This window comes from Anomaloglossus baeobatrachus, chromosome 10 (genome assembly GCF_048569485.1).
Source record: "Anomaloglossus baeobatrachus isolate aAnoBae1 chromosome 10, aAnoBae1.hap1, whole genome shotgun sequence".
NCBI classification, from domain to species: Eukaryota; Metazoa; Chordata; class Amphibia; order Anura; family Aromobatidae; genus Anomaloglossus; species Anomaloglossus baeobatrachus.
In genome coordinates, this window is record NC_134362.1 from 170,063,470 (window position 1) to 170,090,913 (window position 27,444).

Consider the following 27,444-nt stretch of genomic DNA (forward strand, 5'->3'; position numbering starts at 1 on the left):
TTAAGGAAGCCGAGCGACAAGCCCTTTTCTAACCCCGATTGCAGGAAGGAAAGAAAAGTAGGCAATGCAAATGGCCAGGGAGACACTCCCTGAGCCGAGCACCAGGTTAAGAAAATCTTCCACGTTCTGTGGTAGATCTTAGCAGAGGTGGACTTCCTAGCCTGTTTCATGGTGGCAACGACCCCTTGAGATAATCCTGAAGACGCTAGGATCCAGGACTCAATGGCCACACAGTCAGGTTCAGGGCCGCAGAATTCCGATGGAAAAACGGCCCTTGGGACAGTAAGTCTGGCCAGCCTGGTAGTGACCACGGTCGGCCGACCGTGAGATGCCACAGATCCGGGTACCACGATCTCCTCGGCCAGTCTGGGGCGACGAGTATGACGCGGCTGCAATCGGATCTGATTTTTTTTTTTTTTTTTTGCGCAGTACTCTGGGCAAGAGTGCCAGAGGTGGAAACACATATGTGAGCCGGAACTGCGACCAATCTTGCACTAAGGCGTCTGCCGCCAGAGCTCTGTGATCGCGCGATCGTGCCATAAATGCCGGGACCTTGTTGTTGTGCCGAGACGCCATTAGGTCGACGTCCGGCACCCCCCAGCGGCGACAGATTTCCTGAAACACGTCCGGGTGAAGGGACCATTCCCCTGCGTCCATACCCTGGCGACTGAGGAAGTCTGCTTCCCAGTTTTCTACGCCCGGGATGTGAACTGCGGATATGGTGGATGCTGTGTCCTCCACCCACATGAGGATTCGCCGGACTTCCTGGAAGGCTTGCCGACTGCGCGTCCCTCCTTGGTGGTTGATGTATGCCACCGCTGTGGAGTTGTCCAACTGGATTCGGATCTGCTCTCTTTCTAGCCACTGCTGGAAAGCTAGTAGGGTAAGATACCCTGCCCCGATTTCCAGAACATTGATCTGAAGGGTGGACTCCTGCTGAGTCCACGTCCCCTGAGCCCTGTGGCGGAGACAAACTGCTCCCCACCCTGACAGACTCGTATCTGTCGTGACCACTGCCCAGGATGGGGGTAGGAAGGATCTTCACTGTGACAATGAGGTGGGAATAAGCCACCATTGCAGAGAGTCCTTGGCCGTCTGGGAAAGGGAGACTTTCCTGTCCAGGGAGGTTGACTGCCCGTCCCATTGGCGGAGAATGTCCCCTTGCAGTTGGCGCAGATGAAACTGCGCAAAGGGAACTGCCTCCATGGCTGCCACCATCTTCCCTAGGAAGTGCATGAGGCGCCTTAAGGGGTGCGACTGGCCTTGAAGGAGAGACTGCACCTCTGTTTGCAGTGAACGCTGCTTGTTCAGCGGAAGCTTCACTATCGCTGATAGAGTGTGAACTCCATGCCGAGATACGTTAGTGATTGAGTCGGTGACCGATTTGACCTTGCCAAATTGATGATCCACCCGAAAGTCTGGAGAGTCTCCAGCGTAACATTCAGGCTGCGTTGTCATGCCTCGAGGGAGGGTGCTTTGACGAGTAGATCGTCCAAGTAAGGGATCACCGGGTGTCCCTGAGAGTGCAAGACTGCTACCACTGCTGCCATGACCTTGGTGAACACCCGTGGGGCTGTCGCCAGACCGAATGGCAGAGCTACGAACTGAAGATGGTCGTCTCCTATCACAAAACGTAGAAAACGTTGGTGCTCCGTAGCAATTGGCACGTGGAGATAGGCATCTTTGATGTCTGTTGAGGCAAGGAAGTCTCCTCGAGACATTGAGGTAATGACGGATCGGAGGGATTCCATCCGGAACCGCCTGGCGTTCGCATGCTTATTGAGCAGTTTTAGGTCCAGAACAGGACGGAAGGAGCTGTCCTTTTTTGGAGCCACAAAGAGATTGGAGTACAAACCCTCGCCCTCGTTCCTGAGGGGGGACAGGGATCACCACTCCTTCTGCTCTTAGAGCGTCCACCGCCTGCAGCAGGGCATCTGCTCGGTGGGGAGGTGGGGCCGTTCTGAAGAATGGAGTCGGAGGACGAGAACAAAACACTGTCCTGTGCACGTGAGCACAATGTCCGTCACCCACCGGTCTGTGACCTGTGGCAGCTAAATGTCGCCAAAGGCGGGGGAGTCTGCCATCAACCGCGGATGCGGAGAGAGAGAGAGAGCTGAGAGTCATGAGGAGACCGCCTTGGTAGCGGTTCCTCCGGCTGCCTTCCTTGGGCGTGATTGAGCCCGGCCGGAATCTGAGCCCGTCTGAGGTTTTGTAGCCCTTTTGCACGAGGACAATTGGGACCTGCCCGAGCTTGGGAAGGACCGAAACCTCGACTGTACTTTTAGGACAGCATTAATAGGGTAAGTCGCAGTGCAGACATTGCGGAGTTACGGACGCCTCTGCGGTACAGATGTACATGTGCTCAAGGCCAGCTGCGCAAGAACAGCTGAAAAGGTTAGGTTGCCTATACGGCTGTGAATGCCGGAGCAACCGACACGCCGATAGCCTCCTAGACAGATTTCAACCAGAGTCCATCTGTCTGTGAATGGCATCTTTAAGTGAAGCCCCATCTCCAGTGCAACTATGGCTCTAGACGCAAGCCTGGAGATTGGAGAATCCACCTTTGGACCCTGGGTCCAGCGCTTGACCACGTCAGGGGAAAAGGGATAACGTGTATCTTAAAAACGTTTGGAGAAGACGCTTATCTGGTAAGCGTGGTGTTTCTGGACTGCTTCTCTGAAGTCAGCGTGGCCAGAAAAATACTCAATATCCGTTTGAGATACTGAAAAGGGACTTCTCCTGCTGTGAAGCTGACTCCTCCACTGGGGGAGCTGAGGGAGAAAGATCCAACCTTCCATTGATGGACGCTATAGGATCATTCCGTATGGCGTTACCATCCGGTGTATCCGGATTGATAGCGATGTCAGGATCAAGGTCCTGGAGAGCTGCCTTATCATACAGAGAGTCCTCCTGGGACCCCCCCGTTCCAAATGAGGTTGGTCAGGAAGATTGCCCATGGCCTGTCTGGACTGCAAGTCTCTATCTTATGACAATATATCTGTCGAAACTGCAACTCCGTCCCTGTCCTTGGACAGGGATGACAGGTGGTTTCTTTGGCCACGACTAGTAGAGACCCCGGCAGACGAAGTGCTAGAGACCCCGGCAGACGAAGTGCTACAGGGGAGCATGCACACAATGGGACGGTGTCATGAACAGCATCCCATGTAGTAAAAACAGCACTGAAAATCTGTGTTGCTTTTTTGCCGCTGCCGACTAGCCATCTAGAAGTATATAGCCAAGATTGGTGACCGTACAGTGCAATGTATAGCATACAAGCATAAAGTACAAATGAACACTGCAGCACAAGCAATACAAGCAGCATAGAAGCCTGTGCCCTGGCACCTCTGCTCTTCTGCTGCTGTAGACTAGTCATCTAGGGGAATATAGCCCAGAAGAGTGACCATACAGTGCAATGTATAGCATACAAGCACAAGTACAAATGCACACTGCAGCCCATGCAATACAAGCAGCATAGAAAAAAACCTGTGCCCCAGCACCCTTGGTTTTCTGCTGCTGTAGTCTAGCCATTCCAGGAGAATATAGCTAAGACTAGCGACTGTACAGTGCAGTGTATAGCATACAAGCATAAACACAAATGAACACTTCAGTACGTGCAATACAAGCAGCCTAGAAAGCCTGTGCCTTAGCACACCTGCTTTCCTGCTGCTGATGTGTCGCTCTCCAAGCGGGCATATAGCGACCTATGCAGTTAAAATACACATGTACACACTGCAGTATATATTGGGGTCAGCACTATGTGTGCCGCTTACCGCCCGCCTATAAGCGGGTGTATGGTCGCCACCGTCCTGCCTGGTTGCCGAAAGTCCGAGCTCGGACTGCAGTAATGGCTGCCGGCGTCTTCCCCAGCTCGTGTGAGGAGGGGCGGGCCGTGGGCGTGCCCCAAGGCAGAGCGGGAATCCGGCGTCCGACAGTGTGCAGTGAGAGGGCTGGAGCATGTAAATAAGGCTCCAGCCCTCGGCGCTGCTGATTGCTCAGCGTCTGTCCCCTTCCCTGAGTGACAGGGAGGGGGGCGGGAACGAAGCGGCACTAGGCCGCAGAAGCCGGGGACTGGATTTATAAGCGCCGCCGCCGTAAAAGCGCGGTCGGCGCCCAGTCCCCGGCGAACTACAAGTCCCAGCCGCGCCGCCGCTCCCGGAGCGTCCGGCGCGGTAGTTCCCAATACACAAAGTCACTCAGCAAAGCTGCAGTGACTGTAACCCTTTACTGTCCCCGGCGCACTAGCACACCCAGCAAGTCTGGAGTGTGCTGTGCCTGTGTGTACGGGGACACAGAGTACCTGTAATGGTGCAGGGCCATGTCCCTGACTGTACTCAGCTCCGTATCCAGCAGGTTCAAATGGGTCTGTGGATGGAGCCCGGCCTCAGAGCTTTGAGGCCGGCAGGATCCCACTTCCTCAGAGCCCCTCAGGGGGATGTGGAAGGAAAACAGCATGTGGGCTCCAGCCGCCGTACCAGCAATAGGTACCTCAACCTTACAACACCATCAACGGGTGAGAAGGGAGCATGCTGGGGGCCCTATATGGGCCCTCTTTTCTTCCATCCGAAATAGTCAGCAGCTACTGCTGACTAAAATCTGTGGAGCTATGCATGGATGTCTGACCTCCTTCGCACAAAGCTTGAAAACTGGAGAACCCGTGATACCACGGGGGGGTATAGCCAGAAGGGGAGGGGCCTTGCACTTTTTAGTGTAGTGCTTTGTGTGGCCTCCGGAGGCAGTAGCTATACCCCAATCGTCTGGGTCTCCCAATAGAGCGCTGAAGAAATGGTGACGTAACAGCGACGTCGTTGTCGCTGTCGTTTAGTGTGACACCAGCTTAACAAGGAAGCTCATTCCCAGACATGGTTCCTCATCGATAAGACAAATGCAACTACATAAATGGCTTATTAAATACAGTGTGTCCACCCATATCCTGTCCACCGCCATTAACTTGAGAACGGCGGCAGCTATAGGCAGGGCTGTATTTTGCCTTCATGCTGCCCTAGGCACTTTAAGTGGTCGCGCCCCTTAGTGACAACGTAAAACTGAGTTTTCGCACACGACATCTGTTTAAGGCAGATCTACTCTGTAGCACACTTTAAAAAGTATCAATAAGAAACCACCCCCGCCCCCAATGGGAATCACCACAGGCACATCAAAACATAGCATGAGTATAAAATATCCCCACCGTCCCCACTTATATACTGTGACACTGCCCCTAATAAACACCACACTTCCCTCCCTTATAAACTACTGTATATGCACCACACCTTCCTCGATTATGAAATATGATCTGTACATTGTGAGGAGGGAGCAGCACGATGTGAGGACAATGTCCCATGCATGCTGCCCCCTCCTCACATTGTCCCATGCATGCTGCTCCCTCCTCACAATGTCCCATGCATGCTGCTCCCTCGTCACAATGTCCCATGCATGCTGCCCCCTCCTCACAATGTCCCATGAATGCTGCTCCCTCCTCACAATGTCCCATGCATGCTTCTCTCTCCTCACAATGTCCCATGCATGCTGCCCCCTCCTCACAGTGTCCCATGCATGCTGATCCCTCCTCACAATGTCCCATGCATGCTGCCCCTCTTCACAATGTCCCATACATGCTGCTCCCTCCTCACAATGTCCCATGCATGCTGCCCCCTCCTCACAATGTCCCATGCATGCTGCTCCCTCGTCACAATGTCCCATGCATGCTGCCCCCTCCTCACAATGTCCCATGAATGCTGCTCCCTCGTCACAATGTCCCATGCATGCTGCTCCCTCGTCACAATGTCCCATGCATGCTTCTCTCTCCTCACAATGTCCCATGCATGCTGCCCCCTCCTCACAGTGTCCCATGCATGCTGCTCCCTCCTCACAATGTCCCATGCATGCTGCCCCTCCTCACAATGTCCCATGCATGCTGCTCCCTCCTCACAATGTCCCATGAATGCTGCTCCCTCCTCACAATGTCCCATGCATGCTGCCCCTCCTCACAATGTCCATGCATGCTGCTCCCTCCTCACAATGTCCCATGCATGCTGCTCCCTCCTCACAATGTCCCATGCTTGCTGCCCCCTCCTCACAATGTCCCATGCATGCTGCCCCCTCCTCACAATGTCCCATAAATGCTGCCCCCTCCTCACAATGTCCCATGAATGCTGCCCCCTCCTCACAATGTCCCATGAATGCTGCCCCCTCCTCACAATGTCCCATGCATGCTCCCCCCTCCTCACAATGTCCCATGCATGCTGCTCCCTCCTCACAATGTCCCTTGCATGCTGCCCCCTCCTCACAATGTCCCTTGCATGCTGCCCCCTCCTCACAATGTCCCATGCATGCTGCCCCCTCCTCACAATGTCCCATGCATGCTGCCCCCTCCTCACAATGTCCCATGCATGCTGCCCCCTCCTCACAATGTCCCATGCATGCTTCTCTCTCCTCACAATGTCCCATGCATGCTGCCCCCTCTTCACAATGTCCCATGCATGCTGCTCCCTCCTCACAATGTCCCATGCATGCTGCCCCTCCTCACAATGTCCCATGCATGCTGCTCCCTCCTCACAATGTCCCATGAATGCTGCTCCCTCCTCACAATGTCTCATGCTTGCTGCCCCCCTCCTCACAATGTCTCATGTATGCTGCTCCCGCCTCACAATGTCCCATGCATGCTGCTCCCTCCTCACAATGTCCCATGCATGCTGCTCCCTCCGCACAATGTCTCATGCTTGATGCTCCCTCCTCACAATGTCCCATGCATGCTGCTCCTTCCTCACAATGTCCCCATGCATGCTGCTCCCTCCTCACAATGTCTCATGCATGCTGCCCCCTCCTCAGTGTCCCATGCATGCTGCCCCCTTCTCACAATGTCCCATGCATGCTGCCCCCTCCTCACAATGTCTCATGCATGCTGCCCCCTCCTCAGTGTCCCATGCATGCTGCCCCCTTCTCACAATGTCCCATGCATGCTGTCCCTCTCCATGAGCTCCTAATGCTGCCTTCCTCTTTTCCATAATGAGACCTTCATGTTGCCCCACTCATGCTAAGACCACCACACTAACGCTTATGCTGAGACCCCCCCCCCACACACACTACCTCACTCTTGATATTGACTCCCCTACATTGCTCCACTCCATACTGATCCCACACATGCTGCCCCTTCTTCACAATGAGCTCCCAATGCTGCCCCCCTCTTATTCTGAGTCCTTACACTCCCCCCACCCAATCGATTTTGTCATTGCACTATCCCTCATCCCTTGTCCTCTGTCTCTAGCATTAGCCCCTCTCTCCCACTCCCCCAACATCAGCCTCTCTCCCCAGCAACAGCCTCTATCTTCCCTCAGCATCAGCCTCTCTTCCCCAGTCTCAGCCTTTGCCTCCCCCCAGCCTCAGCCTGCCCCAGTCTCCGCCTCAGCCTCCCTCCAGCCTCCCTCCGGTCTCAGCCTCAGCCTCCCTTAAGTCTCAGCCTCAGCCTCCCTCCAGTCTCAGCCTCAGCCTCCCTCCAGCCTCCCCCCAGTCTCTGCCTCTGCCTCCCTCCAGCCTCCCCCCAGTCTCTGCCTCTGCCTCCCTCCAGCCTCCCCCCAGTCTCAGCCTCCCTCCAGTCTCAGCCTCAGCCTCCCTCCAGCCTCCCCCAGTCTCAGCCTCTGCCTCCCTCCAGCCTCCCCACAGTCTCAGCCTCTGCCTCCCTCCAGTCTCAGCCTCTGCCTCCCTCCAACCTCCCCCCAGTCTCAGCCTCTGCCTCCCTCCAGCCTCCCCCCAGTCTCTGCCTCTGCCTCCCTCCAGCCTCCCCCCAGTCTCTGCCTCTGCCTCCCTCCAGCCTCCCCCCAGTCTCTGCCTCTGCCTCCCTCCAGCCTCCCCCCAGTCTCTGCCTCTGCCTCCCTCCAGCCTCCCCCCAGTCTCAGCCTCTGCCTCTCTCCAGCCTCCCCCCAGTCTCAGCCTCTGCCTCCCTGCAGCCTCCCCCCAGTCTCTGCCTCTGCCTCCCTCCAGCCTCCCCCCAGTCTCTGCCTCTGCCTCCCTCCAGCCTCCCCCAGTCTCTGCCTCTGCCTCCCTCCAGCCTCCCCCAGTCTCAGCCTCTGCCTCCCTCCAGCCTCCTCACAGTCTCAGCCTCTGCCTCCCTCCAGTCTCCCCCCAGTCTCAGCCTCTGCCTCCCCCCAGTCTCAGCCTCTGCCTCCCTCCAGTCTCAGCCTCTGCCTCCCTCCAGTCTCTGCTTCTGCCTCCCTCCAGCCTCCCCCCAGTCTCTGCCTCTGCCTCCCTCCAGCCTCCCCCCAGTCTCTGCCTCTGCCTCCCTCCAGCCTCCCCCCAGTCTCAGCCTCTGCCTCCCTCCAGCCTCCCCCCAGTCTCTGCCTCCCTCCAGCCTCCCCCAAGTCTCTGCCTCTGCCTCCCTCCAGCCTCCCCCCAGTCTCTGCCTCTGCCTCCCTCCAGCCTCCCCACAATCTCTGCCTCTGCCTCCCTCCAGCCTCCCCACAGTCTCTGCCTCTGCCTCCCTCCAGTCTCCCCCCAGTCTCAGCCTCTGCCTCCCTCCAGCCTCCCCCCAGTCTCTGCCTCTGCCTCCCTCCAGCCTCCCCCCAGTCTCAGCCTCTGCCTCTCTCCAGCCTCCCCCCAGTCTCAGCCTCTGCCTCCCTCCAGCCTCCCCCAGTCTCTGCCTCCCTCCAGCCTCCCCCCAGTCTCTGCCTCTGCCTCCCTCCAGCCTCCCCACAGTCTCAGCCTCTGCCTCCCTCCAGTCTCAGCCTCTGCCTCCCTCCAGCCTCCCCCCAGTCTCAGCCACTGCCTCCCTCCAATCTCAGCCTCTGCCTCCCTCCAGCCTCCCCCCAGTCTCAGCCTCTGCCTCCCTCCAGCCTCCCCCCAGTCTCAGCCTCTGCCTCCCTCCAGTATCTGCCTTTGCCGCCTCCCCCCCCCCCGCATGCGCAGATCTCCGGTCTGCATTAGAGACACTCCCACGCTCCTTATGAATCCACTTACCTGCTCCAGTGCCCGCCGCCATCTTCCTGGCTCACGTGAGTATCCTCTTCTGACACCGGCTTCCATCACGTCCTCCGCGGCGTCCTGCTGTGAGCTCTGCATGTGACGTCCACACAGCAGTGGACGCAGCACAGAGGAAGAAGCTGATTGGCGCGCGCCTGTGACCCCGGAAGTGCAGGCGCCGGCAGTTCCGGGGTCAATCAGCTCCCTGTGCTCGGCGGCCACAAAAAAAAAAAAAAATGTAAAAAAAAAAAAAAATTTTTTTTTTTTTTTTTTTTTTTTTTTGCTGCCAGAAGGTGCCGCCCCTCACAATCTGCCGCCCTAGGCACCGGACCACGGGTGCCTAATGGTAAATACGGCCCTGGCTATAGGCATAGAAGTGGTGTCTAGGTATAGTAAAGTATCCATGCATTACGCAATGAAACCACCTATAGCGCCACGTGGTGGAAAACAACGGAGTTAGCATTTTTATCTTGAAAACGGAACAAGAGAGAAAAGAAGGGAATTTTGTTTACTTACCGTAAATTCCTTTTCTTCTAGCTCCAATTGGGAGACCCAGACAATTGGGTGTATAGCTTCTGCCTCCGGAGGCCACACAAAGCATTACACTTTAAAAAGTGTAACCCCTCCCCTCTGCCTATACACCCTCCCGTGCATCACGGGCCCATCAGTTTTGGTGCCAAAGCAGGAAGGAGGAAACTTAAAAATTGGTCTTAGGTAAAACTCAATCCGAAGGATGTTCGGAGAACTGAAACCATGAACCAAATAACAACTCGACATGAACAACATGTGTACACAAAGAACAACCAGCCCGAAGGGAACAGGGGCGGGTGCTGGGTCTCCCAATTGGAGCTAGAAGAAAAGGAATTTACGGTAAGTAAACAAAATTCCCTTCTTCTTTGTCGCTCCATTGGGAGACCCAGACAATTGGGACGTCCAAAAGCAGTCCCTGGGTGGGTAAAGAATACCCCTATAAAAAGAGCCGACAACGGCCCCCTTTTACAGGTGGGCAACCGCCGCCTGAAGGACTCGCCTACCTAGACTGGCATCTGCCGAAGCATAGGTATGCACCTGATAGTGTTTCGTGAAAGTGTGCAGACTCGACCAGGTAGCCGCCTGACACACCTGCTGAGCCGTAGCCTGGTGCCGCAATGCCCAGGACGCACCTACGGCTCTGGTAGAATGGGCTTTCAGCCCTGACGGAATCGGCTGCCCAGAAGAACGGTAGGCTTCAAGCATCGTTTCCTTGATCCACCGAGCCAAGGTTGACTTAGAAGCCTGTGACCCTTTACGCTGGCCAGCGACAAGAACAAAGAGCGCATCCGAGCGGCGCAGGGGCGCCGTGCGAGAAACGTAGAGCCTGAGTGCTCTCACGAGATCTAACAAGTGCAAATCCTTTTCACATTGGTGAACTGGATTAGGACAAAAAGAAGGTAAGGAGATATCCTGATTGAGATGAAAAGTGGATACCACCTTAGGAAGAAATTCCGGAACCGGACGCAGAACCACCTTGTCCTGGTGAAACACCAGGAATGGGGCTTTGCATGACAACGCTGCTAGCTCAGACACTCTCCGAAGTGATGTGACTGCCACCAGGAATACCACCTTCTGCGAAAGGCGTGATAGAGAGACGTCCCTCATCGGCTCGAAAGGTGGTTTCTGAAGAGCCGTTAGCACCCTGTTAAGATCCCAGGGTTCTAGCGGATGCTTGTAAGGTGGGACTATGTGGCAAACTCCCTGCAGGAACGTGCGTACCTGCGGATGCCTGGCTAGACGCTTTTGAAAAAACACGGAAAGCGCCGATACTTGTCCCTTGAGAGAGCCGAGAGACAAACCCTTGTCCATCCCGGATTGAAGGAAAGACAGAAAAGTGGGCAAGGCAAACGGCCAGGGAGAAAAACCCTGATCAGAGCACCAGGATAGGAAGATCCTCCACGTCCTGTGGTAGATCCTGGCGGACGTTGGTTTCCTGGCCTGTCTCATAGTGGCAATGACCTCTTGAGATAACCCTGAAGACGCTAGGATCCAGGACTCAATGGCCACACAGTCAGGTTGAGGGCCGCAGAATTCAGATGGAAAAATGGCCCTTGAGACAGCAAGTCTGGTCGGTCTGGTAGTGCCCACGGTTGACCCACCGTGAGATGCCACAGATCCGGGTACCACGACCTCCTCGGCCAGTCTGGGGCGATGAGGATGGCGCGGCGGCAGTCGGACCTGATCTTGCGTAACACTCTGGGCAGCAGTGCCAGAGGAGGAAATACATAAGGCAGTCGAAACTGCGACCAATCCTGAACTAACGCGTCTGCCGCCAGAGCTCTGTGATCTTGAGACCGTGCCATGAATGCCGGGACTTTGTTGTTGTGCCGAGACGCCATTAGGTCGACGTCCGGCTTCCCCCAGCGTGAAGAGACCATTCCCCTGCGTCCAAGCCCTGGCGACTGAGAAAGTCTGCTTCCAAGTTTTCTACGCCCGGTATGTGAACTGCGGAGATGGTGGAGGCTGTGGCTTCCACCCACAGCAGAATCCGCCGCACTTCTTGGAAGGCTTGGCGACTGCGTGTGCCGCCTTGGTGGTTGATGGAGGCTTTGGCCGCTCGAGAAAGGGAGACGTTCTTGTCGAGTGACGTCGACCTCATGTCCCATTTGCGGAGAATGTCCCATTGGAGTGGACGCAGATGAAACTGCGCAAATGGAACTGCCTCCATTGCTGCCACCATCTTCCCTAGGAAGTGCATGAGGCGCCTCAAGGGGTGCGACTGGGCTCGAAGGAGAGATTGCACCCCTGTCTGTAGTGAACGCTGTTTGTCCAGCGGGAGCTTCACTATCGCTGATAGAGTATGAAACTCCATCCCGAGGTAAGTTAGCGATTGTGCCGGAGTCAAGTTTGACTTTGGGAAATTGATGATCCACCCGAACCTCTGGAGAGTCTCCAGAGCCGTGTTCAGGCTGTGCTGGCATGCCACCCGGGTGGGTGCCTTGACTAGAAGATCGTCTAAGTAAGGGATCACCGAGTGTCCCTGAGAGTGTAGAACTGCCACCACTGATGCCATGACCTTGGTGAAGACCCGTGGGGCAGTCGCCAGGCCGAAAGGGAGTGCCACGAACTGAAGGTGTTCGTCTCCGATGGCGAAACGCAGAAAGCGCTGATGCTCTGGTGCAATCGGCATGTGGAGATAAGCATCCCTGATGTCGATCGATGCTAGGAAGTCCCCTTGGGACATTGAGGCGATGACGGAGCGGAGAGATTCCATCCGGAACCGTCTGGTTTTCACATGTCTGTTGAGCAGTTTGAGGTCCAGAACGGGGCGGAATGATCCGTCCTTTTTTGGCACCACAAATAAGTTGGAGTAAAAACCGCGACCTCGTTCTTGAAGGGGAACAGGAATGACCACTCCTTCTGCCTTCAGAGTGTTCACCGCCTGAAAAAGAGCCTGGGCTCTCTCGGGGGGCGGAGATGTTCTGAAGAAACGAGTCGGAGGACGAGAGCTGAGCTCTATCCTGTAACCGTGAGACAGAATGTCTCTCACCCATCGGTCTTGGACGTATGGCGACCAGGCGTCGTAAAAGCGGGAGAGCCTGCCACCGACCGAGGATGCGATTTGGGGAGGCCGAAAGTCATGAGGAGGCCGCCTTAGTGGCGGTTCCACCGGCGGTGTTTTTAGGTCGTGACTTAGACCGCCATGAATTAGAGTTCCTCTGGTCCTTCTGTGGCCTGTTGGACGTGGAGAATTGAGACCTGGCCGAGGGCCGAAAGGACCGAAACCTCTGCTGTATCTTCCGTTGCTGAGGTGTTTTCGGTCTGGACTGGGGTAAGGACGAGTCCTTTCCCTTGGATTGTTTAATGATTTCATCCAATTGCTCGCCAAACAAACGGTCGCCAGAAAATGGCAAACCTGTTAAGAACTTCTTGGAAGCAGAATCTGCCTTCCATTCGCGTAGCCACATGGCCCTGCGGACTGCCACTGAATTGGCGGATGCTACCGCTGTACGGCCCGCAGAGTCCAGGACAGCATTCATGGCGTAGGACGAAAAGGCCGACGCCTGAGAGGTTAAAGACACAACCTGCGGAGTAGAGGCACGTGTGATTGCATTAATCTCCGACAGGCAGGCTGAGATAGCTTGGAGAGCCCATACGGCTGCAAAGGCCGGAGCAAAAGACGCGCCTATGGCTTCATAGATGGACTTCATCAAAAGCTCTATTTGCCTGTCAGTGGCATCCTTGAGCGATGAACCATCTGCCACCGCTACTATGGATCTAGCCGCTAGTCTAGAGACTGGAGGATCCACCTTGGGACACTGAGCCCAACCCTTAACTAAGTCAGCGGGAAAGGGGTAACGTGTGTCATTAAGGCGCTTAGCGAAGCGCTTGTCCGGAAAAGCTCTATGCTTCTGGACTGTATCTCTGAAGTTGGAGTGATCTAAAAACGCACTCCGTGTACGTTTGGGAAACCTAAATTGGAATTTCTCCTGCTGAGAAGCTGACTCCTCCAACTGGGGAGTTGGAGGAGACAGTTCTAGGACCTGGTTAATGGACGCTATAAGATCATTTACTATGGCGTCCCCTTCAGGTGTATCAAGATTGAGAGCAGCGTCAGGGTCAGACCCCTGATCTGCCCCATCCGCTTCATCCTCCAGAGAGTCCTCATGCTGAGACCCTGAACAGTGTGATGAAGTCGAGGGAAGCTCCCAGCGAGCCCGCTTAGCCGGTCTGGGACTGCGGTCCGTGTCGGAGTCCTCACCGTGGGACCTAGGAGTCACCCCAGGGGCACCTTGCTGCGTCAACCGGGGGGGGGCAGGGGGCAATGATTCAACAGTGCCCGGGGCCTGTGTTACAGGTCTGGAGTGCAAAGCTTCCAGTATCTTAGCAGACCATCTATCCATAGACTGAGCCATGGATTGAGATAGTGACTCAGAAAGTTTCTCAGCCAACACTGCAAACTCTGTCCCTGCCACCTGGGCCGTGGAAGCCGGTGGTTCTACCTGGGCCGAGGGTCCCACCAGTGACTGAGGCTCCGGCTGAGTGAGTGTCACAGGGGCCGAGCATTGCACACAATGAGGGTAGACGGAACCTGCAGGTAACATAGCCGCACAAGAGGTACAGGTAGCATAATAAGCCTGTGCCTTAGCACCCTTGCTTTTTGCGGACGACATGCTGTTGTCTCCTCTTAGCAATCAGTGAGGGTATATAGCCAAAGCTAATAATGCGGCCGAACAGAGTAAATGTATACAATATATATATATACACTTCGGCACCCAGGGGGGCCAGCACCTAGTAAACGGTGCGGCTTACCGACCGCTCTCAGCGGTTTGTGTGTCCACCAGATTCCCTGCCTGGGCCTCCCAGCGCTGTGGATATCGTCTCCACCAGCAGCAGTACTGATAGCAATGGCTGCCAGCGTTCAGAGAGGAGGAGGGAGACGTGGGCGTGCCTGTAAAAGTGCGGGAATCTGGTGCCCCACGGTGCTCAGTGAGGGGGGAGGAGGATACTAAGTATGCTCCAGCCCTCACCGCTGACGTCCAGTGCAGCGTCCCGCCCCTACCCCTGAGTGACAGGTCCGTGGGCGGGAGTATGCGGTACTAGGCCGCAAAAAGCCGGGGACTAGAGTTATAAACGCGGCCGGCAGACAAGCGCGGTCAGCGCGGAAGTCCCGGCGCACAAACACACCCAGCAGCTGCTGCAGCATCCTTCACACAGGCGCTCTATGCGCCGTCCCCAAGGGGATACAGAGTACCTTAAAGGAGCAGGGCCTGTCCCTGACGATACCCGGTCTCCTGTCCAGCAGATTCCCCCAGGGGCTGCGGAGGGAGCCCCGGTCCCAGTGTATGGTGACCGGTGAGGATCCCACTTCTCCCAGAGCCCCTAAGGGATGGGGAAGGATAACGGCATGTGGCTCCAGCCTTTGCACCCGCAATGGGCACCTCAACCTTAACAGCACCGCCGACCAGAGTGGGGTGAGAAGGGAGCATGCCGGGAGCCCTGTTAAGGGCCCTCTTTTCTTCCATCCGATAAAGTCAGCAGCTGCTGCTGACTAAAATGTGGAGCTTGCGTGGATGTGTGCCTCCTTCAACACAAAGCAATAAAACTGATGGGCCCGTGATGCACGGGAGGGTGTATAGGCAGAGGGGAGGGGTTACACTTTTTAAAGTGTAATGCTTTGTGTGGCCTCCGGAGGCAGAAGCTATACACCCAATTGTCTGGGTCTCCCAATGGAGCGACAAAGAAAAAGTGAATTACAAAGTTGTAGGGCATCATCAATTCAATACGAATCGACACCTTGCATACAGAAATGCTATGATTAGAACGTGTAAGACTCACAAGGCTGCGGACGTGAAGTGATACCTCATGGAGACTTTCCTACAAGTCATTGGGTATGGTGGCTGTGTGCAGTGGCCTCCACTCACCTGACCGGACCCCATTGGACTTCTTTCTGTGAGGTCACATCAAACAGCAGGTGTATGCGACCCCTCCACCAACATTGCAGGACCTACGACGACGTATAGATGCTTGTGCAAACGTGTCCCCTACCATATTGCACAACGTGCAGCAAGATACAGTATGCTGTGCAGAGTCCAGATGTGCATTGCAGCTGACGGGGGCCACTGTGAGCATCAAAGTTAAATGAGCGCCATATGCGTGACCAGCATTCAATGTTTGGGGGGGGGGGTCATGGGTTTCATATCATAGCATTTCTGTATGCAAGGTGTCAATTCGTATTGAATTGATGATGCCCTGCAACTTTGTAATTCACTTTTTTTCTCGCTCTCGTTCCATTTTCGATATAAAAGTGCTAACTCCGTTGTTTTCCACCAGGTGGCGCTATAGGTGGTTTCATTGCGTAGCGCATGGCTACTTTAGTATACCTAGACACGACGTCTATGCCTATAGCCGCCGCCGTTCTCAAGTTAATGGTGGTGGACAGGATATGGGTGGGCACACTGTATAAAGAATTGCATTAAAGAGTTTTACCAGGCATAGGATACTGAGGACGTTTCCTTAGCATAAGCGATCAATAGCCAACACCCGGCACCCCACAGCTCCGGATCAGCAGCAGACAGATGTAAATGTAGCAGTCACTGCTGTGCAACTCCCGAATAAGAGTTAATCTGCAGTGCTCAGCAGCGTCTGCTACACTTTGCCGGACTCTCACCGGTCTGATATTAACGGCTTATCCTAAGGATACGTCATCAATATTGCTTGCCAAGAGAAACCTTTAAATAAGGTAAGTCACTAACCTTTAACCACAGATAGTCCTCGGTTTTATCTGCCACCTCGTTATGATTATCTGCAACATCGCAGCGACCGATAATACAGTACACCGCTCTCTTGTAGGGATCGGTGCTCGCCCTAACGGCTCTTCTGTAATGCAGACGGAGCTTGTTTTCTGTTGATGGAGATAACCTAAAACGGAAGATGTAATGCAGAGCGTCCATTATAATGAAACTTCTACTAATCTTCCACGTACGATGCTCCAGGCCTGTTACCTGCGGTCATCGCTGTGAACGTACTCCTGAAACCAGTTCTTGAACTCTCCCAGCTGATGCTGTACTCTGCTCACCACGTGGTGTGCCGCCATGATGTCACCACAACGTAGGCAGTAGTAGATCAGTGCCCATACCGGGTATCCGTCCAGCTCTCCGTCCTGGAAATATACAGTTAATTAAGGATTTTTCCTTCTAACATAAGTGGTACACCATGAGTGGTCTGTATATTTACCTGTAGCCCAGGAATGGGTGCGGGGAGTCGGATATTCAGGAAGCTCCGCACTATATGGAAAGTGCCAGGGACCCCTCCTAGCTGCGCTTGCTGCAGGTTGGCGTATACACTCGTCATCGTGTAGTTCTTATAACTGGTAATAAATCACATATAGGATGAGTGCACCAGTGTGCTTACTTGTCAAGACAATACGTTCCGCACAATATATTAACCCTTCCTGTTGTGAATGTCAGTTATGCTTTGGCTGCTGGGAGGCTCCCTCTTGTGGCCAGGAATGGTTTGGACAGAGACCAGGTGTGTTGAGCAATGGGCGTTTCCATTGCTAACTCTCTGCCTATTTAAACCCTGGTCTGCTGGCAGGCTATGCCGGATGTCAGTTGTTCTTTGTACACCAGCCTGCTTCATCCTGCTCCAGACCACATCTACCCCAGATAAGTGCTTGGCTCTTTATTTGTTGTTTGGTTCTTTTTGTTCTTATCTGAGTTTATCATTTGCTGTGGTTGTTTTCAGTTTATTTGCATGCAGGGATCTTCCCTTTCAGTTGCTTAGCTGGGAAGCTCCCTGCAGCTATGTTTGGAGTATTGCTCCTATTAGTCCATGTGTTTGTTGCTTCTTGAATTTGTAATGATTCCTGATTTCTCTTCATTGGTATGACAAGAGCGCCTGGTATAGGACGGAGTTCAGATCGTGCGATCTGAGGGCTTTTTGTACTATCAGGTTTTTGGATTTTTGCAGGGTTTTTCTCTGGCCACTATCAGTCCCTTTCCTATCCTGTCCTATTTAGTCAGTAGGGCCTCACCTTTTGCTAATCCTATCATCTGTGTATTGTGTTTTCCTATATCACCGCAGTCTTTGAATGTGGGGAGCTTGCTATTCTCTATTTCTGAGGCAGAGAGTTATTCATCTTTCCTTCCTTTAGGATAGCTAGTTCTCCGGCTGGGTTCGCGGTGCACAGGATGTTAGTTCACCCCTCGGCTACTTCTAGTGTTGATGGTTAGTAAGGGGATGGCGGCCAGATTAGTTGCCAATGCTCTTGATACCTTTTACCAATGATTTATGGTGGTCTTCCATAGTTCCGGATCATAACACCTTCCACCTGTGCAAATTATTAATTTTGTTTTTTTTTACTTTTGCTTTTCCCTCCAATTCTTTCAAAAGCGAAAACCTTTATTTTCCATCAATGTAGCCATATGAGGGCCAAGATGAAGCTTTGAATGACACCATTAATTTCGATATATAGTACTGAAAAAAAACCAAAACAAATCCCACTGCTGTGAAATGACTGGAGGAAAGGGGTGCGCTTTCTGACATTTATAATAGTTGTTTTTATGGCGCTCATTGTATGGCAAATATGACCTAATGCCATGATTCTTCGTGATTACGGCAAAACCAAACTTGTGTTTTGGTTTGGGGTTTTTTGGCGATTAGAAAAAGTAAAAAAGAAACAAAAGAAAAAAAAACATGGAGTAGGGTGATGCTGCAGGAAGTGCGGCAGGTGTCTCGGATGATCGCTGCAGGCATTAATGTATTCATTTATATAGCGCTGTTAATTCCATAGCACTTTACATACAATGGCAACACTGTCCCCATTGGGCTCACAATCTAGGTCCCCTGTGAGTATGTTTTTGGAGTGTGGGACGAAACCGGAATACCCAGAGGAAACCCACGCAAACACGGGGAGAACATACAAACTCCGTGCAGATGGTGTCCTTAGTGGGATTTGAACCCAAGACTCAAGCGTTCCAAGACTGCATTGCTAACCACTGAGCCACCGTGCCGCCCAACATCCAGAAACTGTCGGTGATGCGGGCTTCAAAGAAATGGCGCCCGTAGTCATCGCATACGCAGATTGAGCTATCGGCTCAATGACAAGACAAGACGAGATCTCATTTGTGTACGCACCACCTCCAGACGCAACGCATTGTTTTCTGAGACTGGTAACTTTTAATTCCTCTGTTGGTGGAGCGGTGTTGAGGCTGAGCTTCATAGGGAGTTCACGTGGAAGCTTTGGGGGCCTGGCATGAAGCCGAGGAGCACTTTGAGATCAAATCTATTCATTGTCAAATCAATTGACAGCCACCATGTTAGATGCCGGTGTTATTCTTGAGAGCATAAAAATCAAACTCCTTAGCTTGCGCCATAAAGGGATCGCACAAATCCAACATACTTGTGCGGTCACCATCGCTAAGGGGTTAATAATGAAAATTTGTAATAAATCCCCTAGACAGCAGTTCCTAAAGTTACCTTTCCTCCAAGAACCTTAAAGCTTGTCTGACAAAAGCCATCTGCATCTGAACGGAGCAGCGACTTTTCAGTGTATCCGAGGCTGGAACCAGCAAAACATCGGTCATCTGTTTCACCATCTCCCAAACATCAGATACATTCTGCAAAAGAAGGAAAAGAAGGGAATTTTGTTACTTACCGTAAATTCCTTTTCTTCTAGCTCCTATTGGGAGACCCAGACGATTGGGTGTATAGCACTGCCTCCGGAGGCCACACAAAGCAATTACACTAAAAAGTGTAAGGCCCCTCCCCTTCTGGCTATACACCCCCAGTGGGATCACTGGCTCACCAGTTTTAGTGCAAAAGCAAGAAGGAGGAAAGCCAATAACTGGTTTAAACAAATTCACTCCGACGTAACGTCGGAGAACTGAAAACCATTCGACATGAACAACATGTGTACCCGAAAAACAACCAAAAATCCCGAAGGACAACAGGGCGGGTGCTGGGTCTCCCAATAGGAGCTAGAAGAAAAGGAATTTACGGTAAGTAACAAAATTCCCTTCTTCTTCGGCGCTCCATTGGGAGACCCAGACGATTGGGACGTCCAAAAGCTGTCCCTGGGTGGGTAAAGAAATACCTCATGTTAGAGTTGCAAGACAGCCCTCCCCTATATGGAGGCAACTGCCGCCTGCAGGACTCTTCTACCTAGGCTGGCGTCCGCCGAAGCATAGGTATGCACCTGATAATGTTTGGTGAAAGTGTGCAGACTCGACCAGGTAGCTGCCTGGCACACCTGTTGAGCCGTAGCCTGGTGTCGTAGTGCCCAGGACGCACCCACGGCTCTGGTAGAATGGGCCTTCAGCCCTGATGGAACCGGAAGCCCAGCAGAACGGTAGGCTTCAAGAATTGGTTCTTTGATCCATCGAGCCAGGGTGGCCTTGGTAGCCTGCGACCCTTTGCGCTTACCAGCGACAAGGACAAAGAGTGCATCCGAACGGCGCAGGGGCGCCGTGCGGGAAATGTAGATTCTGAGTGCTCTCACCAGATCTAACAAATGTAAATCCTTCTCATAGCGATGAACTGCATGAGGACAAAAAGAAGGCAAAGAGATATCCTGATTAAGATGAAACGAGGATACCACCTTCGGGAGAAACTCCTGAATGGGTCGCAGCACTACCTTGTCCTGGTGGAAGACCAGGAAGGGAGCCTTGGATGACAGCGCTGCTAGCTCAGACACTCTCCGAAGAGATGTGATCGCTACCAAAAAAGCCACTTTCTGTGATAGTCTAGAAAGTGAAACCTCCCTCAGAGGCTCGAAGGGCGGCTTCTGGAGGGCAACCAGTACCCTGTTCAGATCCCATGGATCTAACGGCCGCTTGTACGGGGGTACGATATGACAAACCCCCTGCAGGAACGTGCGTACCTTAGAAAGTCGTGCTAGACGCTTCTGAAAAAAGACGGATAGCGCCGAGACTTGCCCTTTAAGGGAGCCGAGCGACAAACCTTTTTCTAACCCAGATTGCAGGAAAGAAAGAAAAGTAGGCAATGCAAATGGCCAGGGAGACACTCCCTGAGCAGAGCACCAGGATAAGAATATCCTCCACGTCCTGTGGTAGATCTTAGCGGACGTGGGCTTCCTAGCCTGTCTCATGGTGGCAACGACTCCTTGGGATAATCCTGAAGACGCTAGGATCCAGGACTCAATGCCCACACAGTCAGGTTCAGGGCCGCAGAATTCCGATGGAAAAACGGCCCTTGGGACAGCAAGTCTGGTCGGTCTGGTAGTGCCCACGGTTGGCCGACCGTGAGATGCCACAGATCCGGATACCACGCCCTCCGTGGCCAGTCTGGGGCGACGAGTATGACGTGGCTGCAGTCGGATCTGATCTTGCGTAGCACCCTGGGCAAGAGTGCCAGAGGTGGAAACACATAAGGGAGCCGGAACTGCGACCAATCTTGCACTAAGGCGTCTGCCGCCAGAGCTCTGTGATCGCGAGACCGTGCCATGAAGGTTGGGACCTTGTTGTTGTGCCGGGACGCCATTAAGTCGACGTCCGGCCTTCCCCAGCGGCGACAGATTTCCTGAAACACGTCCGGGTGAAGGGACCATTCCCCTGCGTCCATGCCCTGGCGACTGAGGAAGTCTGCTTCCCAGTTTTCTACGCCGGGGATGTGAACTGCGGATATGGTGGAGGCCGTGGCTTCCACCCACATCAGAATCCGCCGGACTTCCTGGAAGGCTTGCCGACTGCGTGTCCCCCCTTGGTGGTTGATGTATGCCACCGCTGTGGAGTTGTCCGACTGAATTCGGATCTGCCTTCCTTCCAGCCACTGCTGGAAGGCTAGTAGGGCAAGATACACTGCTCTGATTTCCAGAACATTGATCTGAAGGGTGGACTCCTGCTGGGTCCACGTACCCTGAGCCCTGTGATGGAGAAAAACTGCTCCCCACCCTGACAGACTCGCGTCTGTCGTGACCACCGCCCAGGACGGTGGTAGGAAGGATCTTCCCTGTGATAATGAGGTGGGAAGAAGCCACCACTGCAGAGAGTCCTTGGCCGTCTGGGAAAGGGAGACTTTCCTGTCCAGGGATGTTGACTTCCCGTCCCATTGGCGGAGAATGTCCCATTGAAGTGGGCGCAGATGAAACTGCGCAAACGGAACCGCCTCCATTGCCGCCACCATCTTCCCGAGGAAGTGCATGAGGCGTCTTAAGGAGTGCGACTGACTTTGAAGGAGAGCCTGCACCCCCGTCTGTAGTGACCGCTGCTTGTCCAGCGGAAGCTTCACTATCGCTGAGAGAGTATGAAACTCCATGCCAAGATACGTCAGTGATTGGGTCGGTAACAGATTTGACTTTGAGAAGTTGATGATCCACCCGAACGTCTGGAGAGTCTCCAGTGCAACGTTCAGGCTGAGTTGGCATGCCTCCTGAGAGGGTGCCTTGACAAGTAGATCGTCCAAGTAAGGGATCACAGAATGTCCCTGAGAGTGCAAGACTGCTACCACTGCCGCCATGACCTTGGTGAACACCCGTGGGGCTGTCGCCAGACCAAATGGCAGAGCTACGAACTGAAGATGGTCGTCTCCTATCACGAAGCGTAGAAAACGTTGGTGCTCTGTAGCAATCGGCACGTGGAGATAAGCATCTTTGATGTCTATTGATGCTAGGAAATCTCCTTGAGACATTGAGGCAATGACTGAGCGGAGGGATTCCATCCGGAACCGCCTGGCGTTCACATGCTTGTTGAGCAGTTTTAGGTCCAAAACAGGACGGAATGAGCCGTCCTTTTTTGGCACCACAAAGAGATTGGAGTAAAAACCTTGTCCTTGTTCCCGAAGAGGAACAGGGACCACCACTCCTTCTGCTCTTAGAGAATGCACCGCCTGCAGAAGGGCATCTGCTCGGTCGGGATGTGGGGAAGTTCTGAAGAACCGAGGCGGAGGACGAGAACTGAACTCTATCCTGTACCCGTGAGACAAAGAAGGGAATTTTGTTACTTACTGTAAATTCCTTTTCTTCTAGCTCCTATTGGGAGACCCAGACGATTGGGTGTATAGCACTGCCTCCGGAGGCCACACAAAGCAATTACACTAAAAAGTGTAAGGCCCCTCCCCTTCTGGCTATACACCCCCAGTGGGATCACTGGCTCACCAGTTTTAGTGCAAAAGCAAGAAGGAGGAAAGCCAATAACTGGTTTAAACAAATTCACTCCGAAGTAACGTCGGAGAACTGAAAAACCATTCAACATGAACAACATGTGTACCCGAAAAACCACCAAAAATCCCGAAGGACAACAGGGCGGGTGCTGGGTCTCCCAATAGGAGCTAGAAGAAAAGGAATTTACGGTAAGTAACAAAATTCCCTTCTTCTTCGGCGCTCCATTGGGAGACCCAGACGATTGGGACGTCCAAAAGCTGTCCCTGGGTGGGTAAAGAAATACCTCATGTTAGAGCTGCAAAGACAGCCCTCCCCCACGGGGAGGCAACTGCCGCCTGCAGGACTCTTCTACCTAGGCTGGCGTCCGCCGAAGCATAGGTATGCACCTGATAATGTATGGTGAAAGTGTGCAGACTCGACCAGGTAGCTGCCTGGCACACCTGTTGAGCCGTAGCCTGGTGTCGTAATGCCCAGGACGCACCCACGGCTCTGGTAGAATGGGCCTTCAGCCCTGATGGAACCGGAAGCCCAGCAGAACGGTAGGCTTCAAGAATTGGTTCTTTGATCCATCGAGCCAGGGTGGCTTTGGAAGCCTGCGACCCCTTGCGCTGGCCAGCGACAAGGACAAAGAGTGCATCAGAGCGGCGCAGGGGCGCCGTGCGGGAAATGTAGATTCTGAGTGCTCTCACCAGATCTAACAAATGTAAATCCTTTTCATACCGGTGAACCGGATGAGGACAAAAAGAAGGTAAGGAGATATCCTGATTAATATGAAACGAGGATACTACCTTAGGGAGAAACTCCTGAATGGGGCGCAGCACTACCTTGTCCTGGTGGACCACCAGGAAGGGAGCCTTGGATGACCGCGCTGCTAGCTCAGACACTCTCCGAAGAGACGTGATCGCTACCAGAAAGGCCACTTTCCGTGATAGTCGAGAGAGTGAAACATCCGTCAGAGACTCGAAAGGCGGCTTCTGGAGAGCAACTAGTACCCTGTTCAGATCCCATGGATCTAACGGCCGCTCGTACGGGGGGACGATATGACCAAACCCCCTGCAGGAACGTGCGTACCTGCGGACGTCGTGCTAGACGCTTCTGAAAAAAACACCAATAGCGCCGAGACGTGCCCTTTAAGGTAGCCGAGCGACAAGCCCTTTTCCAACCCAGATTGCAGGGAGGAAAGAAAAGTAAGCAATGCCAATGGCCAGGGGGACACTCCTTGTACAGAGCACCAGTAAAAGAAAGTCTTCCACTTCCGTGGTAGATCTTAGCAGACGTGGGCTTCATAGCCTGTCTCATGGTGGCAACGACCCCGTGGGATAATCCTGAGGACACTAGGATCTAGGACGCAATGGCCACACAGTAGGTTCAGGGCTGTAGAATTCAGATGGAAAAACGGCCCTTGGGACAGTAAGTCTGGCCGGTCTGGTAGTGCCCACGGTTGACCGACCGTGAGATGCCTGTCGCCAGAGCTCTTTGATCGTCATGAAAACCGGGACCTTGCTGTTGTGCCGATTCGTGAAACCCGTCCGGGTGCAGAGACCATTCTCCTGCGTCCACGCCCTGGTGACTGAGGAAGTCTGCTTCCCAGTTTTCTACGCCCGGGATGTGAACTGCGGATATGGTGTATGCTCTGTCTTCCACCCCTAGCAGAATCCGGCGGACTTCCTGGGAGGCTCGCCGACTGCGTAGTCCGCCTTGGTGGTTGATGTATGCCACCGCTGTGGATTGTCCGACTGAATTCGGATCTGTTTGCCTTCCAGCCACTGCAGGAAGTCTTGCAGTGCCATATGCACTGCCCAGAGCTCCAGACAATTGATCTGAAGAGTGGACTCTTCTGAAGAGAGTCCTTGATCGTCTGAGAAAGGGGGACGTTCCTGTGTAGGGACATCGACTTCCCCTCCCATTAGCGAAGAATGTTCTATTGAAGTGGACGCAGATGAAACTGCGTGAAAGGGACTGCCTCTGGATGAGGTGTCTCCTTGAAGGAGAGACTGCACCCCCGTCTGTAGTGACCGCTGTTTGTCCAGTGGAAGCTTCACCATCGCTGAGGGAGTGTGAAACCCCAAGCTAAGATATGCCAGCGATTGGGTTTAACTTTGAAAAGTTGAGGACCCACCCGAAACTCTGGGAAGTCTCCAGCGCCATGTTCAGGCTGTGTTGGCATGCCTCTTAAAAGAGTGCCTTGACAAGTAGATGGTCTAAGTAAGGGATCACAGGGTGACCCTGAGAGTGCGGGAGCGGTCCCACTGCTGCCATGAACTTGGTGAAAACCCGTGGGGCTGTCGCCAGACCGAAGGGTAGGGCTACGAACCGAAGATGCTCGTCTTCAATAACGAATCGTAGCAAACGCCGGTGCTCTGGAGCAATCGGCACGTGGAGATAAGCATCCTGATGTCTATTGATGCTAGGAAATCTCCTTGAGACATTGAGGCAATGACGGAGCGGAGGGATTCCATCCGGAACCGCCTGGTTTTCACGTGCTTGTTGAGCAGTTTAAGGTCCAGAACGGAACGGAAGGAGTCGTCCTATTTTGTCACCCCGACCAGATCGGAGTAAAAAGTGTCTCTTGTTCCTGAGGAGGAACCGGGATTACGACTCCTACTGCCTGCAGAAGAGCCTCGGCTCGGCCGGTGAGGAAGTTTTTGCGACAAACTGTCTCTCACCCACCGGCCATTGACCTGTGGCAGTTAAATGTCGCTAAAGCGGGGGAGTCTGCCACCGACCGCGGACGCGGAGAGAGAGGGCTGAAAGTCATGAGGAAACCGCCTTGGTAGCGGTTCCTCCGGCTGCCTTCTCCGGGCGTGATTGAGCCCGCCAGGAACCTGCGCCCCTCTGAGCCTTTTGAGTCCTGTTGGACGAGGGCAATTGGGACGTGCCCGAGCCTGGGAAGGACCGAAACCTCGACTGTCCCTTCTCCTGATGGGTCTTGTTTGATAGCTGGGGTAAGGAAGAATCCGTACCCTTGGACAGTTGAATGATTTAATCCAACCGCTCACGAAACAGTCTGTCACCAGATAAAGGCAATCTGGTTAAGCACTTTTGTGGAAGCAGCATCTACTCCAATCCCTTAACACTAGGGGCGTAACAACACGGAGTTGGCGGACGCCACTGACGTACGGCTCGTAGAGTCCAGGACAGCATAAACAGCTTGAGTCGCAATGCCGACATTGCGAGGTGAAGGACGCTACTGCGGCCAATATGTACATGTGACCGCGTCCCTCTGCGCAATACTAGCTGAAATAGCTTGGAGTGCCTCTATGGCTGCGAATGCCGGGGCAACCGACCCGCCGATAGCTTCATAGACAGATTGCAACCAGAGGGCTATCTGTCTGTCAATGGCATCTTTAAGTGAAGTCCCATCTTCCACTGCAACTATAGATCTAGCCGCAAGCCTGGAGATTGGGGGATCCACCCTTGGAGCGCTTGAGCACGTCAGGGGGGAAGAGACAACACGTATCTTCAATACGGTTGGAGAAACGCTTATCGGGATAAGCGTGATGTTCCTGGACTGCTTCTCTGGAGTCAGAGTGACCAGAAAAGTACTCAATATACGCTTGAGATACCGAAATAGGGATTTCTTCTGCTGTGAAGCGGACCCCTCCACTGGAGGAGTTGAGGGAGAAATACCCAACCTTCCATTGATGGACGCTATAAGATTATTCACTATAGCGTCACCATCCGGTGTATCCGGATTGAGAGCGGTCTCAGGATCAGAGTCCTGAACAGCTACGTCTGCCTCGTCAGACAGAGAGTACTGTGATGAAGTCGAGGGCCGTTCTTAGGGACCTCGCTTAGGCCGTCTGGGACTGTCGTCCGTGTCAGAGCCTGCACCCTGGGATGCATGGGACCCTCCTGGAGCCATGATTTGTTTCGAAATCAGGGTGGCCAGGGGCATTGAATCAACATTGCCCAAGGTCTGTCTGGACTGCAAGTCTGTAAGATGTTAGTCATAGCCACAGACAATATATCAGCGGAAACTGCAACTCCGTCCCTGTCCCTGGACAGGGATCACAGGTGGTTCTTTTGGCCACCTGTAGCAGAGACCCCGTTGAGTAATTGCACACACTGGGGGTCCTGGAACAGTCGCATGCAGTACAAGCAGCAAGAAATCCTGTGCCTTGGCACCCATGTTTTTTTTTTTTTTTTTGCTGTTGCTGTCTAGCCATCTAGGAGCATTAGCCAAGAATAGCGACCGTACAGTGCAATGTATAGCATACAAGCGTGAAGTACAATAAACACTTCAGCACATGCAGTACAAGGAGCATAGAAAGCCTGTGCCTTGGCACCTTTGCTTTTCTGCTGCCGTTGTCTAGTTATTCAGGAGCATTAGCCAGGAAAAGCGACATACAGTGAATGTATAGCATACAAGCATGAAAATAACCACTGCAGCACATGCAATCCAAGCAGCATTGAAAGCTTGTGCCTTAGCACCCTTGCTTTTCTGCTGCTGTTGTCTAGTCATCAAGGAGCATTAGCCAAGAATAGCGACATGCAGTGAATGTACAAGCATGAAAATAAACTCTGCAGTACATGCAATCCAAGCAGCATTGAAAGCTTGTGCCTTAGCACCATTGCTGTTTGCTGCCGCTGTCTAGCCATCTAGGCGGGAAGACAGCCAAGAATAGCCTTACAGTGCAATGTAAAGCATACAAGCATAAAGGACACATGACACTGCAGCACATGCAAGACAAGCAGCATATAGAGTCTGTGCTTTAGCACCCCTGATCTTTTGCTGCTGTTTCTAGGTCTGCATCCTGAATAGCGACCGTACAAAAGTACAACAGGACACTTCGGCATTAGTGGGTCAGCACTTTAGTTGCCGCTTACCGCCCGCACAAAAGCGGGTGTGTGGCGCCGGAATCCTGCTGGTAGCTCAGTGTCTCCGTTTTCCCGCTCTG

At 53.4% G+C, this 27,444-nt stretch overlaps 1 protein-coding gene across 1 annotated transcript in view; it reads right to left on the reverse strand.

Moving 5' to 3' along the window:
* NUP93 (nucleoporin 93) overlaps positions 1–27,444 on the reverse strand; it is a 124,188-nt gene that overhangs the window by 45,306 nt on the left and 51,438 nt on the right. Inside the window, exons 8-11 of the mRNA XM_075326897.1 lie at positions 18,904–19,043; positions 16,660–16,792; positions 16,428–16,585; positions 16,179–16,344 (exon numbers count right to left, since the gene is read on the reverse strand). Coding sequence (XP_075183012.1) covers positions 16,179–16,344; positions 16,428–16,585; positions 16,660–16,792; positions 18,904–19,043 — 597 coding nt within the window. The remainder of the gene's footprint in view (positions 1–16,178; positions 16,345–16,427; positions 16,586–16,659; positions 16,793–18,903; positions 19,044–27,444) is intronic.